This window comes from Amphiura filiformis, chromosome 5 (assembly GCF_039555335.1).
Source record: "Amphiura filiformis chromosome 5, Afil_fr2py, whole genome shotgun sequence".
Classification (NCBI taxonomy): domain Eukaryota; kingdom Metazoa; phylum Echinodermata; class Ophiuroidea; order Amphilepidida; family Amphiuridae; genus Amphiura; species Amphiura filiformis.
The window spans coordinates 67,076,092-67,095,996 of NC_092632.1; the positions used below are offsets into that span (position 1 = coordinate 67,076,092).

General features: G+C 38.1%; 1 protein-coding gene across 1 annotated transcript in view; it reads right to left on the reverse strand.

Moving 5' to 3' along the window:
• Positions 1-109: 109 nt before the first annotated feature.
• The window catches only part of LOC140153596 (ATP-dependent RNA helicase TDRD9-like), a 62,665-nt gene continuing 42,869 nt past the window's right edge, over positions 110-19,905 (reverse strand). The window contains exons 25-37 of the mRNA XM_072176379.1: positions 18,220-18,327; positions 17,673-17,804; positions 16,249-16,338; positions 15,296-15,421; positions 14,167-14,298; positions 12,890-13,015; positions 12,175-12,245; positions 10,225-10,431; positions 9,659-9,797; positions 8,596-8,702; positions 6,329-6,395; positions 5,327-5,496; positions 110-3,960 (exon numbers count right to left, since the gene is read on the reverse strand). Coding sequence (XP_072032480.1) covers positions 3,783-3,960; positions 5,327-5,496; positions 6,329-6,395; positions 8,596-8,702; positions 9,659-9,797; positions 10,225-10,431; positions 12,175-12,245; positions 12,890-13,015; positions 14,167-14,298; positions 15,296-15,421; positions 16,249-16,338; positions 17,673-17,804; positions 18,220-18,327 — 1,653 coding nt within the window. The 3' untranslated portion in view covers positions 110-3,782. The remainder of the gene's footprint in view (positions 3,961-5,326; positions 5,497-6,328; positions 6,396-8,595; positions 8,703-9,658; positions 9,798-10,224; positions 10,432-12,174; positions 12,246-12,889; positions 13,016-14,166; positions 14,299-15,295; positions 15,422-16,248; positions 16,339-17,672; positions 17,805-18,219; positions 18,328-19,905) is intronic.

Here is a 19,905-nt window from a genome sequence, read left to right on the forward strand (position 1 = left end):
CCTAGGCTATGCCACTGGAAAATAAGAAAGAAACCACTGCAAAACAATAGTCCAGCCGAATTACCAGCTGTTGTAACATATACAGCGCACAATGACAAGCAAAATACTATTGAGCTTTTTCTCTCAATGCATTTAATCTGCAAATATTTGGTGAAAAGAACAGAGAAACCCTTTCCACATGAACATTCAAAACATAACTGTAAAAAAATGACTTGAAGAGTTATCAAAATATAGCACTTTTTAAAACTGTACATATAAAGTTAATTTGTACACGTCACTTTTCTTACATCTACATCTACATCATGATTCTAGTTAAACACAGAAAAAACTAAAAGAAAATCATCACAAATTAGTTGACCAGCTTTGTAACTTGGTTAGTTTTTTCTACCTTTACCAACAAATAATATTAACTCGCATATCGTATTGTCTGTAATAAAAGTCCTGATGTGTTGCATTATTCCATAAGGGGGGCGTTTATGAGAAGTTGATTTTCAGTGAGAAAAGCTTCAAAAATTGGGCTTAAATTCCCCATGGTGCTCCTGTAGAAAGGAGGGATTTAAAACTATACTAATACTACTGCCCACAGAATTGCGGGGAACCTGATATTTTTGACGGTAAATACAATGAAATTACATCCATAAGTGCATCATCATGCAAGAAACTGATGAACTTAGTGAAATTCTACCATAATCAAGCAATGAACTGGATAGAAGTTTGAGTCATAATAGGTTTTGTACATGCAATTTAGCGTCAGTCACCAACATGTTTTAAGCTGACTCACACGATTTGGCATGGAAATTTTTGCATTTTTGTCCATTTTTCATCAAAAAATTAGGGGTGGGGGTGGAGCGTTTATTAGAGGGGGAGCATTTATTACAGACAATACGGTATTACCTCAACTTGTGTATTTGACAAATATAAACATAATGGACAATTCTATTTGAAATCTACCATACCCCTGTGGAAGATTTAAAAAAAAGGCTTTTTCAAATTGAAATTACCCAGTTGTATATTCTATTTGAAACTCATACTCCCTCTGTAGAAGATGGGCTAAATCTACCACATGTAGAATGGGCTATTCCATTTAATACCCACACTACCCCCGTGGAAGATTTAGCTATAGTCTTGCACAGAGGGAGTCTGAGTTTCAAATATATAATAGACAATTGGGTAACTTCCATTTGAAATACTCACTCCAGGTGTATTAACTCTGAGCAATTACATTTGAAAAACATACTCCCCCTGTGGAAGATATTTTACAAATCTTCCACAGGGTGTCACAGTGTGGATTTTAATTGTAATAGCCCAATGTGGAATTCAAATGAATAGACCAATACTTCATTGTAAGTACCCTACTGATCCGGATATACAGTCCATACTCAAACAAAATCCCAACAATTTGGCAAAACTTCCAAATAAATTCTTTTTAAATCCATCCCATTTATCAATGCAGTACAAATCTTCTGCGCTTATGTGAAGAAAAACTTAAAAACAAGTAATTTAGCAATGCTAACTCCAAGTGGTAACTTTTCTTTCTTTTTTTTCTTACAAAATAATAAGGAATAAAAGGACCATGGATTTTTTTGTTTTTATGAACATTTACATGGATAGCTATTAAACACATCTGCATTCTCCATTATCTCACATTATCTGATTATAGAAGAGATGTATGATTCCAAATCAGCGTAACTTCATAAGTTTCAACTCGAAAATAAGCATATGTGACTGCTTACTATCGAGCGCTTTTGAAAACATGAAATTGTACCGAAGTGAGGTGCTTTACCAACTGAGCTACTGGGGTTCAGACACACATTTGCAAGTTTACTTGTTCGTATATAACTATGCGTATCGATGATTTGCTCAAAACCCTTTATACTTTTGTGCATGGGGCTCTTCATGTTTGCATGTTTGAAAAGTGCTCGATAGTAAGCACATATGCTAACTATCAAGTTTTTACGGTAGTTTGAAAAGCAGTAAGCCTTTACTTGGCTCATTAATGTACCATTAGTTGAAAAATATTGAATGTTGAAAATATTCCTTATCTTTAATATATATAATGTTCTGAAAATATGTTGCGTGTCAATCACTAAACAAAACTGGAAAGTCGGACTTCAACTTCCAAATAATACTTTCAACCAACTGGTATTATTTCACGGTCAGATAAAAAACGCAACTTATTATCTTCCAAGTGGCTGACATCTAAGTTAATATTTTGTGAGTCTCTGTGAGTTGCTAGGATCCACATCTACACCAATGAAGATACATGACTCAGCAAATAATTATCAAGCACGAATCACATGGTTTTATTGAAAACAAACTCATGTTGACCCAAATAAAAACAGCTGTCTCTCAACACGCGATATTCAAATGGTTATTTGTGCTCAATTGTCGTCAGCCTTCAGAGTATTACCAGGATGTCATTGCCCTAGACCATTTCTGCGCCCGGGAATTTCGAATATGGCGTGTTGAGAGACGGATGTTTTTATTCATTTTTATGGTCAACAAGAGTTTGTTTTAAATAAAACCATGTGATTCGTACTTGATAATTATTTTTCTTACATATAAGGAATAAAGTTGTGATAGCTTTAAATTTGGTCCTTGTTTTGCTTGATCAAGTCATACATTTCAAAGCTAACCTATATACTACAATAATATCTATCATACTCACACACAGATTACAAAAGTATACAATAGTTGATGTATAAGTGAAGAGTTGTTGAATTCATTCAGACCTGGACGATTTCAAGGTCACATCTGTGACATCAAGTTTTGAAATGTGTCTTCAAGTCCCTAGGCGTGTTTCATCTTGTTTTTGCACAGCTCAGTGCTTACATGTCCCTTTCCAGCCAGGTTTCCACAGATCTCAACAGAAAAAATACACCATGGATGATTAGCATCCAAGCACCAGGTTACACATTATATCATACTTGAAAGTGATATACAGGCACCATTAACCATAAATATTTCAAACTAGGTCAGGATGTGCATTGCGGTACGTGTCACCTTGGTCTGGGGTGGACATTTTATAAATGAATTTAGAAGAGCAGCAACGACACCACTTGCATTACATTCTAGATGTTAAATCTACATCATATGCAAAATTTGAGGGAAAATTTTATTTTAGGGCCATTTGTCTATAACTGGTCTTTACATGTAGCCCTATGGAGAGAGTGCCCGTTGAGGGCGCTATAACCCTCATTTTAAGAACAAAAATGTGATTTTAAAAAAACTGACCCGTGCGAATTTTCTAAAATTTTCAGAGTATGTAGTATGAACATGTAGAAATATAATCAAGTAGTTGCCCTACCCGCTTTTCTCCGAAAAAATAAAAAGTCCTATACCTCAATGATAATGAAACTTACCCACTCATTTACCTAACACAGTATCCCGCTAGGTGGACCAACTCATTACACAAACAAAGGTTTAAGCTTTATACTGAATATTCCAATCATTTGTGTGCTTTTTCAAGAATTAGAATAACTCATATAACACTTCGAGGTACAACAACTTTTCATCGGTTCAGCATCGGCATGATATGGGAAACGCCAAGCATCCAGTGTCGTAATCGCCTCCTCCGTTTCACTTGCCTTGCGTCATATTTCAAAGCATGGTATTACTCGGACCAAGACTCCACCAAAACCAATAAATAATACTATCTAACTGCAGCATACCTCTCAAAGTTGCACATCTTCATTCTGCTTTACCTGTTACTGTCTACTTCAGTTGAGCCAAGACACTTGACCTTTGGCATATGACCCCAGTTCTCTCATCTCCAGGTTCTTCTAGTAGTACTTGTAAGGCCTATTATGCTTTGCTACATAGTTGTCCCTAGCTATGGCAAGGTCTTGTTCTCTGGCCCTGTGTCCTTCTTCATTCAAGTGATTTAACAAGTCCAATGGAATGTAACATACCACATTGCATAGAGGGCACACTGCTGATCTCTCAAATGGCACTGTGGACCTGTGGACAAAAGCAACATTACGTCAAATGTACAGATTGGTAAGATGCCATGGCGGGATTTGGGAGGGGGGATTGGGGCAAAGTGAATTTCAGGAGCGGGGGAAAATCAACAAATGTTCAGAATGGTAAGATGCCATGGTGGCGCCAGAAATTTTTTCGGGGGGAGGGGAGGTACATGGGGCGAAATCAACAGATTTTGTGAAAAATTGCTGCAAGAAGTGGAAATGTTTGTAATTTTGAGCTTTGACAAATTGACAACATGCCTTGCATTGTCACTCACAATTATAATTCACAATCTACACATGTCAGAGATGCCAACATTAACATCCAGAAAATCAGGAGGATTCAAACAAAAAATAAGAAGGTTTTCAAAATTACATGCAACTTCAATGGCACATAATTTGCCAGAAATAGGGAGGTTGCCAAATTTGGGTGTCAAAATGGACAAAAATGTTTACAAAAATAGGGAGCCACACTCTAAAATAGGGTTGGCATCTCTGATATGTTTGTATCCATAACTTCAAGATTAATCTTTGAAAAGGACATGTACCAAAAACAGACTTCACACCCCTAAACCTATAATTGATGGTTTCTAATTTGTGCAAACATAATAATAATCAGTAATAATAAAGTATATTGATGCCATCTAAAAGAAGAGGCTCATGGCTCATATTGACACACCAGAGAATATCGACTGCTCACAGTGCCAGGAGTGGGCAAGTGCTATAGCTGCCATGTGTTAATAGCTGCCAATGGTTCACAGTCTAACTATTGTAATTGTAATACATTAAGATTTCAAACTTCACAAAAATACATCATACGAAAACGTTTTAAAGCAAAAATACCAGTAATGTGACATAAAATTCCACTACAGCTACACCTTATGGGGTACTACACCCTGTGGTAAATTTGTGACTATTTTTGCATTTTTCTCAAAAATAATAACACACTGGTAACAAAAGTTATGTATATTATTGGGGCAAGGGATCCAATTACTACACTGAAATTTCAGTAACTCAAGACAAGCGGTTCAGTATATATGATAGGAAATGAGGTACATCCTAGCGGTACCTTATTTCTTATCATAAATAACGAACCGCTTGTCTTGGGTCACTGAAATTCCAGTGTAGTAATTGGATTCCTTGCCCCTATAATACATAACTTTTGTTACCAGTGTGTTATTAGTTTTGAGAAAATGCAAAAATAGACACAAATTTATCGAGGGGTGTAGTACCCCTTAATGCAACAAAGTTCCAATTCCACTATTAATATTATGGTGTCTGTATCATCAAGTGAACAGGTGTAGAGAAACCTGTTGAACCACCACCTGTTGAGGGGCTTATCCATTGCGTGACTGCATACATACCTGGTAGCTTTGGCATAGAGGTTTTCAATTAGAGCTTGTTGTTCCTTGATGCTGTCTATGGCTCTGTTACAACTCTCTCTTACAGCCACACAGTTGTGATACTCATACAGCATGGGGAATTCCTTAGCTTTGTCCCTCAAGTCATGATGCAGAATGTCCTCAGGATCCACCTGTTACCATTCAAAGAAAACATTGACAAACCAATCAATGGGTGTGTCCAGTAAACTCACACACAGGGGGTGTAGACTCATTCACGTAACCCAATTTGAAATTCACACCCCCTATGTGGGAGATTAAGGTCATGTCTTCCATAGGGGCTGTATGGATTCCAACCGGAACAGCTAGTCCACCATTCAGGAAACCCCATTTGAAATTCACACTCCCTATGTGGGAGATTAAGGTCATGTCTTCCATAGGGGCTGTATGGATTCCAACCGGAATAGCTAGTCCACCATTCAGGAAACCCCATTTGAAATTCACACTCCCTATGTGGGAGATTAAGGTTATGTCTTCCATAGAGGGTGTATGGATTTCAACTGGAATAGCCCATTTTGGAGCAGACGACACTGAATGAGTGACCCCATTTGAAATCTACACTCCCTATGTGGGAGATTAAGGTCATGTCTTCCATAGGGGCTGTATGGATTCCAACTGCAATAGCCCAATGGTTGACAGCAGATATTGTTTTTGCATTTTGCAATCACTTGCATTGTGGTTGAAATGTTCATCTTTATTTGTGACACAGATCGGATAGCAACGTTTGCACAGTATTTTCTGTAGGACATGAGCACATCAGACATATTGAATTGCCTTCTGAATATGAGGAATGTTCTTCTGATATCAAATAATTCAGATTTTTTTGAAATTTGCGATATAATACATATTTTATACATGATTCATTGAGTTATGGTTAAGATGACACATCTATTAATAATACCTGCAGACAATGCAAGTAGCTTCTTAATTTTAAGATATAAGTATTGCAATAACATATCAACATACCATGTCCCAGATGAACGGTCTGTGGTAATCCTTAGGTTCTATATTCTCTCGCTGTTTAAGCATTAAGCTGAAGACAAAAGGCAAACAAGTTATTGACATAAAATACCAGCAAATTTCGCGACACCATCTGTGGTGAGCGTATCTAGCCATTCTATCAATCAAGTCAATCATGAACTCTGATCAATCAATTGACAGTTAGCATTCAAGCATCTGCATTTAGTTAATGTTAGCAACTATTTTTAAACTGTTGCGATTTGGTAGTTCACATCGTCATGCGAATAATAGTGAGCTTTGGCAAAATTTGCATTGATCATTTCACAGCGAGTTAGTGTGTAGAAGAATTCAAGTATCACATATATACTTTTGTTGGACCTGTGGTTCTTGAGTTATGTTGTAAAGAGGGCTGAAACAACAACACTTTTGTAAAACGTACATAACTCATTAACAACAATAAATCAAGCAAGTATATGATTTGTAGAATGAACTTAAATCAAGCAAGTATATGATTTGTAGAATGAACTTTTGCAAAACATCAAAGTGTTATTTTTCAATAATATATTGATTTTGATAATGAAAATCAATTTTTGTTTTGGCTGCTTCGACCAACAATACATTATGTACCCTTAAAGTCAGGGATGCCAGTCTTCCGGATATTTCCGGAAATCCGGACCGCGCGTATTTTTTTACAAAATTTCCGGCCGCAAAAAAAAATATCCGGTTGGAAGGAAAAAGAAAATACCGTCGTGTCCGCCCGGCTCTGAAAGAAATAAAATAAAATATACTGCCCTCTTTTGTCAAGTATTTGTCAACTAATCACTCTCATGCTCAAGAGCACGTGCCCGTATGCATGGTACAATACGCAGTGTTTGTAGCTGTACACCTCTAGGGATGAGACGGAAACACGAAAAATGTGACTTGTTGTGGCTGCAAATTCGGAAGCCTTGATCGTATGAACGCATGCGTTTTGTTTTGACAATAAAATATTAATAAACTTTAAACTTTAAACTTGCGTGTGTGGTATTGAATTACGGGCCGAATTACGATCGGATTTGCTTTTTATCTTGCGATCAATCTTCACAATGGAAGTGGATAGGAAAGCTACCAGGAAACCATAAGTAAGTTGTAATTTTAGCTGTATATTTGTAAATCATTTGCTTTAATTTTTAATCTGTTGACATGTAACTTCCCCCTAAAAATAGCCTCCCCTTTGGTGTAAAATGTGCAGAAACTGTCTGGCTTCGGGGGGCTTCGCCCCCTCGACCCCCACCAGGGGCTTTGCCCCTGGACCCCACCAGGGGCCCTTAAGCGGGCCCCTGGACCCCACGCCGTGAGGGGCGAGAGCTCCACTCGCTACGCTCGCTCCGCTTCGCCTTTAGTATTTTATGGAATATTATTTTCCTTCCCAACTTCAGGAGGCAACTGGCATCCCTGTAAAATAAAGTCATGTCGATGCCATCGGAAAAAGTGACTTATCTAGGGACAATCACTGGTAGTGGCTTCACAATCACTTCCAAAATTTTCCAGGTATGATACAGGTATGGTGATAGGATCACAATTTATATTGCAGTCAATGTTGGCATTTTTGTACGTACAGACAATAACTGACCATTGAATGGATCCGAGCTTCGTTTCATTTCAGCTTTACTATTTTTCTTTTTGTCCATTTTTCATTTGCAAATAATTACTAATGACAAAATTATTGACTCCTTCACTTTTAAGCTAAATATGTTCCTTTTTCAAATATGTTTATGCTTTTGTATGGATCACTAATAGTACAAAGAGCTTCAAAGAACAAGGGAGTAGTGCTCACTGTAGACACACTGGTTAAGGTCTTTGTCGTTGGTGTGAGAGGTCCCGAGTTCAAAATCTCAGCAGAATGCCCCCCCCTTAAATCAAATCAAATCCCCTGGACTCATTTGGAAAAGGCATGGAAGATGACCAAGGAGTAGTGTGGCACACTGGTTAAGGTCTTTGCCGTTGGTGTCAGAGGTCCAGAGTTCAAAATATCTACAGGACCCCCTATAAAATCAAATCTCCTTGGCTCATCTGGAAAATGTGTGGCAGATGCCCCATGATAAGGACCTTGTACAGTCTGTACCGATCAGGGTAACGGCCAATGGTCACTTACACTGGCCTGTCCTGTAAAAAAAACCTACACGCTACCTACGACAACCCTTTCACCTAGTCACTTGATCTGATTGTTTTTGTTAACATTATCTTCCCGATTTTGGCTGTTAATGCCTAAACAGTCTCAAAGCGACACTTACTCTAGCATCTTGTGGCGAACCTCCTTCTGTATGTTATTAATACCCAATGGTCCCCAGCTTTCATCAGATCCGATAGCTATGTTGATAGCCTGACGAACACCATTGATCTGTCAAAGTAACATGATGAATACAGTCTTCAGAAAATTTATAATGGATATCCTCAAGCACATCATTTTTTTTATGCCATCTTTAATGGCAACTCCTTTTTTTATGGCATTTGCCATGTTATTTGAACTAAAGCAAGCACTGAACAAAAAGCTTCAATGTCCACAAGTGTAAATTTGTTGTAGATCCTTAGAAAATCATAAAATATATGCCAAATATGAGCAAACTTACACCAAAATGTGTAAATGACATCATTTTAGGATATTATGTAAAAGATCTGGTGTGCTTGTTGCCCATGGATGCAAAAACAAATCGCTTGCATTTTGATCTGTGATGTGTTAGCTATCGCATATTTCAAATGTGTCAAGTACCAGATTTTGAAATGAAAAGTTTTAAAAAAGAGCTTCAGTACAATTTAAAAAAAAAAACCTACATTGGTGATCTATAATATCGAGAGTTGAGAACCAGAAAGCCTACTCACAAAAGAATCCTTTGTGAGTTAAGGCCTTCTGGCTCTCAACCCTCAATATGTTCAAAAGAGATATATTAATATTGCCCCATCACCAAACAACTGAAATCACTCCATAAATTGCGTAGATTTTGGAATACATGTAACTTGTTCTTTGAAGGAATCAGTACATGTATTTCAATGGCAAGGTGTAATGTGCCCAGTGTCTTCTAAAAAGCCTCTCTTCCTAACTAAAGTCTGTCCAGTATAAGATGGGACATGAGCTTTGGAAAAGTACACGGGTCCCCCGGGTACAAAGATCAAATGTGTACAAAACTTTTGGAAAATGTGTGGTAGCTTTAGTGATTGTTGCCACAACTTGAACATATCCTTCTCTGGAACAAAATTATTGACATTTAAGTGAAAAAAGAACTGGGTCATGTGCCATCTTATACTGGACAGACTATAGTGCATCTTTTGGGACTTTTTGACAAGAGAATTTATTTTTACCTTTGCTATGTCATCAGCTGTAATCTTTGTGTCAAAGGTCAGTTCCATGTCATGATCTGGTAACATTGGTGTTTGATCATCAGGATTCAGACCCAGTCCACAGAGGGCACCGGTCAAGCGCTGCTTATCAGTATCAGTTCTGGGAAGAAGTAAAACAGATTATAATGCATTATCCTCGATCCTGCTGAGCTTCCGCTATTCACAATGCAAGTACAGAAATTATATGCATGAAGCATACAACCATGAAGGATGTTAACCGTTTGGGCTTATCCACTATCATAGGCTTAGGAAGATTTTCAACATTTGGGGGGCTGAAACTTGAAAAAAATTTGTGGGGCCAGACTGGGGGGGGGGGGGCGCAGTCAGAAAATTTTGCAAAATATAGGTCACAAAGACCCCTTTTCCCACTATTTTATCACAATTTTTTGGATTATTGGGGGGCTGAAGGTATTCCACACCAAAATTATTGAGGGGCTGAGTCCCCTCAAGCCCCCCGTTCCTAAGCCTATGACTATCAACAGTAGCCCTTTGATTTGTGTACCACATGGAACGCAACAACCACATACCTCAATTCCATAGCAGGAGTGAATATCATAGCTGTTAAAGCAGGCAAATCAGGTATGTTAGGCATGATGGTAGTATCTCTTGCTAGCAATGTATTGCCAGCATTGTTGACACCCACGTGAGAGGCAATCATCAGCCTCTGATGACGGTCTTCTGGTTCACTGTGTAGTGCCACTGAGTTGACGCTATCACGCTCAACACGAGTTGTCCTGTTAACACAGAAAGAGCAAAAAATGGTGATTACAGCCTAAAACATAAACATAGAATCAATTTCAACTCTCAAATCTTGGTTAGTTACTCCTTCAAGTAATTATACACGAAATTAGGGTTAGGGTTAGTTTAGGGTTAGGATTAGGGTTAGGATTAGGGTTAGGATTAGCTTACACGAAATAATTACTTGAAGGATCGACCCAAATCTTCCTCTGTTCTCGCGGTTACAGTAAACCTAAATATAATTCTACTATCTGTATTTTATTATGTTTAATTTATTTGTGCCATGACCATCTAACTAAGTGAGGGCTTTTATTTTTGGATGTGTTTATTAGATCCACCTGCTAGGTGCTAATAGAGCTGAAAATCATGCGAGCCATCGATGAGCAGCGGAGCCGAAGGCAAGGTGTGCAAAGGGGGTCCATGGGGGAGAGCCCCTGGCGGGGGTTCATCCCCCTCACAAAATTTTTTTTGCTCTTTTATGACAAATTATCATCATCCAATTCCGGAAATTTTTTTTTTTTTTTTTTTACATTTCCGGATTTTTTTTTTTTGGCCCCATTTCCAGAAGTCTTACATCTCTGTGCTAATTGGTGAATACAGTTAACTAGATGTGTGATGTTGCTTGAGTGCTGACAAAATTCACAACATGAACACCTAATAGACCTTTTCAAATCAAGATTGGAAAACCACAGTATTTATTCAGTAACCTAGAGGGTCATTGGTGCACAATGAATCAAGCGGAATCACATACCCTTTTGAGTGAAAATACAACGTATTTAGCCAAAATCAACATGAGTCATCACAGAGAAATATTTTCTAAAGGTATTGAACTAACACTTCCAATATTTGGCACTTCACAATGTGACAGTAAAAGAAAGAAAAATGCAGATGTTTGTCATCTGCGGCACATTTGATTTGGTCTTTGTGTGGTCTTCGCAACATAAATATCCATCTCTTGCACAAGTCATACCCAACGCTTGACCGTGTCTTTCACACACAGATTTGTGTTCAGACGTAACAATTGCGTTTGCGTCGATGACCCAGAATTGTAAACAGGGTCATCCATAACAAACTTCAATTTGAAAAGGTCTATAGGCTGAATCACTTTCATTACTTCTTTTAACCAAAAACTGATGATCTTCATGCATCATTTGGATTTGACAGTGTTTACAACTGTGAGTTTTCAACTGCAAGTGTGATTTCAATTCTTCTAGGAATCAAATACCGTATTTCGTCAAATAAACGCCCCCAGGGACGTTACATTTTCCCAAGGGGGGTTTATTCAAGGTCAATTTTAGAACGATAATTCCTGTTAAAATCATTAGGTAAACTTAAAACTCACGCTAAAATGACGAACTATGAACTAGAAACACTGACTTCTGGTTCACTTCCGGGTTTCCAATCTAGATTTTCGCCAAAAGTGACGCTATTATCGACCATGTGGGCAACTTGGTAAGCTTACTACACAATATCGGCATTTTTGAAATATCTTGGTTGAAAAAAGTGGTGGGGGTGTTTATTTGAGAGGGGCGACTATTTGACGAAATACAGTAGGCATTTTGATCAATTAAAAAAAATTTTGATGAGAAACAGTCAAGATGGTTTGTTTACTTACTTTATTCTGCCAATTCTTGTCATACTGAATTTGATTTTAATTCTTCTTGGAATCAAAAAGGCATTTTGATCAATTTATAAAAAAGAAATTGATGATAAATGGTGAAGAAGGTTTGTTTACTTACTTGATTCTGCCAATTCTGGTCATACTGAAGAAGCTCATCTCATATGGGTTAAATGGCCCATGCAGGAATATCTAGGAAATAATAAAAAATGAATAATCATGAACAGGTGAAGAACTTCTGGTTGGAAGCACCTGACGTTTCTTGAATATCTTAAGTACCATAACCACTCGGGTATGAGCCCACCCCTCTAAATGGCAGACTTCACTTCAAAAATGGGGGTGAGTTTATAACCGGGGACAGGGGTTGGTACTTGAATTTTTTGAATTTTAAAAAAAGAACGATCATCCCCATTTGTATATCATGAGTACCCGATGTATCAGTATTTCTGATTATCTATGTCAATGTTTTTCAATTATAAGTAATAACTGATATTCTTTTATATTTGTTCTTAAATGTGAGAAAAAAGTATTGATTTGATTCAAGAACTTATAACTGGGCTTATACCTGCGAGTGCACCCTTGTTCCCAGAATGTTTTGACAAATTGGGGGTGGGCTTATAGCCGAAGGTGTACAAAATACCCCATTTGAAATTCACACCCCCTGTGTGAAAGATTAAAGTCAAGTCTTCATGGGGGTGTATGTATATCAAATGGAACAGCCGATTTATGGATATGGAATGGCTAAAACTGTTGAATTGGGTTGGAATTCCAAAATCTTCAAGGAGGGGTATGGTTTTCAACGGGAACAGCCCAATGCTATACTGCACACCCCTTACCTTGCCCCTTCTCCTCTTCTTGTTTCCTTGTATACTGTCAGGTGAGGTGGGTAAGTCGGACAGTTCCTGGAATCCTGGATCTACATACTGATTGGCTGATGCCACCTGTCTTTGCTGATGATTGACCTGAAAACAGAATGGCACACAAATTAGACACACCTCTTTACACATACACACAGGGGTGACAAAATTACGATCCTGGAAAGCGGAGTGAGCAAAGGCGCAAAACAAAATGCAAAAAAAAAATGCAAAAAGTTCAAACCTGCTTGCGACCTGCCTGCACACATGCATCCCAGTATAGTAAAAAAGTAGTGGCTGCGTAGGTTTGAATAATGATAAGTAAAAGAGTCCAAGAGCAGAAATATTTGGTGTCAAACCACATTTGTATAAATTTATTTAGCGTAGCAAAATTAAACACAATTTTCGGTCATAGACCTTTGTCAAGTGGACCCTTTGTCATAGACCCTTGACAAAGGTCTATGACCGAAAATTCGTGTTTAATTTTGCTACGCAAATAAATTTATACAAATGTGGTTTGACACCAAATATTTCTGCTCTTGGACTCTTTTACTTATGCATCCCAGTATATACAGATGCACCCACACACACAAAAACTCACAAACACATGGATCAATTATTGGAACCTCATTCCAGGCCCATACACAGGATATATTTTTTGGGGTATGGTACGGTAAAAAGTGGACCTAAACTCCCTTAAGGTGGTACTACATCCCTGGCCAATTTTGTGCCTATTTTTGCATTTTCCTCAAAAATTATAGCACATTGGTCACAAGTAAGATATGTATATCATAGGGGCAAGGACCACAACTACTGCACTGGAAATTTTATTTCAGCACAGACAATAGTTGTGGAGTTACAGTAAAAAAAATAATAAGGGAAAACCAATATTTGATCAATAAATCAATAACTACTTGTCTTGAGTCACTGAAATTCCAGTGTAGTACTGGATTCTTTGCCCCTATAATATACATAACTTTTGTTACCAGTGTTTTATTATCGTAGTTTTTGAGAAAAATGCAAAAATAGTCACAAATTTATCAAGGGGTGTAGTACCACCTTAAATATTGCCCTTTTTTGAGGACTTTATGAACGCCTTATCACCATAAAGTGGATACTTTGTCAATTTTTCTTCCACTCGTGATGAGATACTTTTCGCTTGTGGGGTCCATGATTTATTCCCCACAAAGATTTTTTTCTCAGATATCCATGCCCACACTTCTTCATGAATATGCTAATGCCTACACACACACCCCTACCTTAGACACATAAGGTTCCTCAGCAAATTCAGCTATACGCTTATCGACCATCCACTGATTAACCTTCGCAGGTGGTTCATGAGCCAAATCATACAGATCCACTCTCAGCACACCGCCAACAATGGAGAACAACTACACAGTAAAAACAAATAGATGAAGTACAGAGATGTAAGTAGGTGTTTAAAAAAACCCTGAAATGGTGCAAACGAAGCGAGCAAGCTGAACGCTTGATAATGATTAAAAAAATTTTGTGCTCTTTTTGTGATGAAATATCATCATCCACTTCCCGGAAATGTAAAAAAAAAAATCTATTTTCTGGAAAAATCCGGATTCCGGATCCAGATCTAAAAAACCCAAAAATGGAAATAGCAGTATTCCCCATTATGTACACTTAACCGACATTACATGCCCAATTGTTTTGTCCAATAACAGCATCATGCAATTGCATAATATTCTGGACTTTGGAATTTTAAGTATATCTCAATCAATATTACTTGGTATGTGCAGGGTGTCCTAAAGCCTTATATCATATCAAGATCTTATTTGATGAAATGAAGAAAACATACACTAAATCATTTTATGTTAACAGTCAAATTGTATACTGTGTGTGAAATTGTAACTTAAATGGTATTTTAAAAAAATTTAAGAAGGCCCCAGTGGAAAGCAGTGCTTTGTTGTGCTTAATAGCTGGCAATATACTGAACATTCCATTTCAACTGGCGTAAAGGTACTTCAATTAACATTGCTGTAAACAATACAAAGAATTTCACCCATTCTGGCTGTGATTAAAAATATGATTTGTGCACCAAATGAATTATTTTGGAGTGTAATTCAGGGGTGTGAGAGGCCACAGACCAAAAGCGAGGAAAATCACTAAAAACAGTGTAAAATCAGGCTAAAAACGCGAGATATGGGCTGAAAAGAAAAGAAAAACGCGTAAATTTTGGCAACAAAAAAAGAGGAAATCAGCTGAAAAGAGGAACTCTCACATCCCTGGTAATTAGAGTAATCCAGCCCCCCCTCACCATAACCTGGTGTGTTTTTTTGGGGGGGGGGGTGGAGAAGACTATATTAAGCAATTACACCCATTTTACTTAAAGACATTACAATTTGCACATTAATTCCTTACCTTAATAGAAAAATTGTTCCGATTCAGAGCTATGTCTATGAGTGACTGTTTAGCTTCTGGAGTCCATTGACTTTTACCAGGTATACGAAGGAATGACTTGATACCGCACAGTACACATTCAAAGGCCTATCAATAGGAAACAAGAAAATCACAGCTCAAATTACAGACAATTCAACTCTGAACCACAAACTGTCTGTCATGGCAGAGATACAATTTGGTTGGATATGTGTATCAATTAACATCATCTACAAAAAATGAGATACAGAAGTATTACAGCCCCAGGATGCTTTATGATGGGGGTAAAGTGAGGCGAGGAATGAAGCTGTCAATCGAGTCTTATGGTTCATGATGCTGACAACTGTTGAACCAAGTATGCTAGACCTTTGGTGTTTTCAGTATATGATAGCCTAATGTTTATATAAGGTAATAATTATAGTAGCTCAATTTTCAAAAATAACTCAGTTGGCCCCCAATGGACCAGATCGTGTCACATTTATGTTCTTTTGATGATAAAGTAAGTAGTCAACTATCGCCACGTCATAGTCCAAAGTGGCAACTACTGCTGGGCTGTTCCATTTAAAACCTACACTACCTCTGTGGAAGATTTAAGAAATGTCTTCCACAGAGGGAGTATGAATTTCAAATGGAATGAACACATTAGCAGCTCCGTTTGAAACTCGCCCTTTCTCAGAGGGTATATGAAATTCTAATGGAGCTGCCTAAGATGTTCATTCCATTTGAAATTCATACTCCCCCCCATGGTAGATATTTCCAAAAGATTCTACAGGGGGAAGGTGAGTTTCAAATGGAATATCCCAATAGTCATGAGGCTATGACTACAGTCGACTTATTCATACAACCCCAGTACAATGGGTCGCAATATATGCCACTAATGAGGAGAGTGCAAGTAACGAAAGCAGGGAAAAGTGACAGAGAGATGAAGGGAGGCTTACTTGGAAAGGTATGTTGAGGTATTTCTCTGGCAACTTGTAGAGACATGAGACTGGTACAACTTCCACATTACCATAGTCTAAGTAGAACACCTGCAATGAGAGCGCAAAATTGGCCATTCCATTTAAAATCCACACTAACCCTGTGGAAGATTTTGAAAATATCTTCTACAGGGGGAGTATGAATTTCAAATGGAATGAACACATTAGGCAGCTCCATTTGAATTTCATACACCCTCTGAGAACAAGTTGGAATCTTCCACAGAGGGAGGGTGAGTTTCAAATAAAGTTGGATAATGTGCTAATTCCATTTGAAATTCATACTCCCCCTGTGGAAGATATTTCCAAAATCTTCCATGGGGGTGTACTTTAAATGGATTAGAACAATTAACAACTACCATATTCTCTCTAATTTTTACCCCCCCCCCCTCTAATAAATGCCCCCTCATAATTTTTTTCTCAAAGAAATGCACAAATTGCCAAGCAAGCGTAAAGAATCTGATAGGAACTTTTGCACAGTATTTTTTGTGGGACATAAGAGCGCATCTGACACATCAAATTGCATTCTGAATATGAGGAATGTCCTTCTGATATCACATAATTTTTTGGGGCTCTTTTTAAGACGAAATATCATCATCCAATTCCGACAATTTCACATTTCCGGAATTTATTTTTGTGGGGTAAATTTCAGGAATTCCGGCTATTTTCAAAAGATTTACATCCCTGATGTGCATCTTGATGACAACGTATTCTGCTTTATATTCGCAAGGAATTAACAAAATGGTCTCTTGATTTTCAACTGAAGATGTGTACAGTACAATTTTATATCATTATGATACATAAAGTAACGCTTAGAGGTTAATGACTGTGCATCAGTTGTTTTGAGGGTATTGTGAAATATCTAAACATTGTGATTTGGAACCGAGGAATATCCCGAGGGGCACAGCCCCGAGGGATATTCCGAGGTACAAAGCACAATGTTTAGATATTTCACAATACCAGAAAAATAACTGATGCGAAGTCATTAACCTCATTCATAACTGTCACTTTATACTTTTTAAAATTCAATTTATGTCACATTTTCTTCTTTTAATTTGAAAGCAGAACACAATTTTAACTTTATCTGTCGTTTTCCCTGTAAAAAATCGAATAGCCCATTAAGGAAATACCGCTAGCGACCAATCACACTAGCACGCAATCATACGATGTCCAAATACGGCGGCCAGCGTCCGCTTAAATTGTTCGAACGCGTAACGCGTCACGTAACGCGGTCATTGTAGAGCGTGCACTTTTAGCTACGCCACGAGACGCGGTCATTATACTTTTTCAATGACCTGCATTTGCGTCCGCGTATTTAAAAGTTTAAATCTGTGATTGGATCGCACTTGCTGCGTATATTAATGAGGTTATGAATGCATTATAAATACCTCAACATGTTCCCTGTTCTTTTCACTAGTAGTTTCTATCCTGGCTCGGTAGTACTTCAACTCCTCATCATCCCCAGGTTCTTTGTAGGGTGCTAGAACAAACAGGCCTTCCTCAGGTCTCCTGTTCAGTGGCTGTATCAATGCAACAAAAGTGAAATGTTAATACTTCTTTCCAAGGCGGTAGCTATCGCTGAGACAAAAACAACAATGTTCAAATGTAAGTTCGTAAAAGTTTAAACTGACTTTCAGTACCTTTTGTTGGCCATTGGTGACTTAAACTTAGAACCATAGCATAGTGTAATTCAGGATGGCGAGTTGCAATATTTCCTAACAGGCAAGCTTGTGTTGAGTTTGAGCATTCAGGATACTGTTCATGTTCATATGATCATTTTCATGCAAGTAATATTTCACACATGAAAATGTAAAACACTGTCATGCTTTATTTCGTTAATGTCAAATTTTTACTGAAGAAACAGTGCATATCTACACAGAAATCTGCACAGAAAATGTATATTGTATCAGTACCACTCTTGTTGGGTTTACTCACATAGCGTTTGAAGCTTTCATCTTGGTCTATGTCCTTCATCAGGTTCGCCAGTATCTCATGGGTGGTTGGATTATTGTATTGAGCATAGAATCGATTCCCATCCACCACCTGCAAAATGAATCAAAATACAAGGTTCAGTTGTGTGCTCATGCTGATTTGAATCCAATCAGTACCTGCTGCTTTGGCTACTTCAACCTGCTACAGATGCGAAATATATGGCCCGCCGTATTTGCTGGTTCTGAATTTGCAAGTTATGAAAGAGGTGACCTCTAGACTCTAAAAAATGTTGACTTCGTACACATGACCTTTGATATCCCCAATAAATTTGATCCAATTTGGGTTACAATCGGCCAAGCGGTTGAAGAAGAAATAGCTACCCATTTTCTGAGTTGATCTCAATGACCTTTGACTTCATACATGTGACCTTTGACATCCCTAATAAATTCCTGAAGTCATATAATTAAAGACAGAGATAAAAACAATTTATCGCGTCTGATGTCACTGTCAATTACGATCCTTGATTGGTTTACACAGGTTAATCAGCGCGTAAAAGGAAGACCGATCTATCTGGTGCTGATCGGAGAAAAGGAATAGCAGCAAATGGCGAAAAAGTTCATACTTTTACAAGACAAAAACCAGCTTTTCTAGGCATTGTGGACATGGTGCCTTCACCAAAGAAAGTTTCCTACTATAAAGACCTAACTTTTGAGATGGTTTGCATGTCGAAAGGTGCAAAATCAACAATAAGGCGCCCGGTTATAAATCCGCTGTTCAGCAAGTCATCATCACGACACTTGTAAACAAACCGTGCTCGAGTTTGATTGACAGGTGACGTCAGACGCGATAAATTGTCTTTATCTTTGTCTTTCATTATAGTCTACCTAAGATTTGATTTGGGTAACAATCACCTAAAGGGTTGAAGAGGAAATAGAGAGGTAATGTTGGGTTGACATTTTTGTCACACACGTTGCCTGTCTTGAACCCATTCGACATGGACAATAAGTGTTGACTTACCTCATATATTTGTGAATATTCTCAATCATCCAGGTAGACAAATAAAGTTAAAAAAAATTAAATATCAAACTGTTCATCTGGACTTGCTGTTTTGAGTTGGCTACAGTATCACGTCTTATCCGAGACGCATCGTCAGGCCTAATGGGCTGATGCAGCCATAAAACGTGTTCCAAAACGATTCTCCCGTGATGTCACTCCGTCCGAGTTATGTGTCAACATTTCAGCGCCAGCCCATGAGGCCTGACGGTGCGTCTCGGATGAGACGTGATACTGTAGCCAACTCAAAACGTAAGTCCAGAGAAGTATTATTACTCTTTGAAGGTGTCTTGGGAAGTATTTCTTGAACTGCATATCTCCTTGTCTTGGGTAGGCATCAATCAATTCTCTGAGGTCTCTGAACTTAGGACTAGACTCTGGTGGGTTAAACCGGTTTTAAGGGCCCAACTGTCCCGCTTCCCTCAGATGACAAAATTGGACAAATCACCTTGTTGCAGTCTAACCTTACAAACGAACAAAACCAGCTTGTTACACTAGCAAGTGCCACACCGTTGCAACGGTCCACCCGGGGTGATGTAAGGCAGCAGGCAGGACTAGTGTATAGCTATGAAAAGTGTCGTTGAGGAATATTTATAAGTGTCACTTGGCATATTTAGCTCTGAGTGTCTTGTGCTG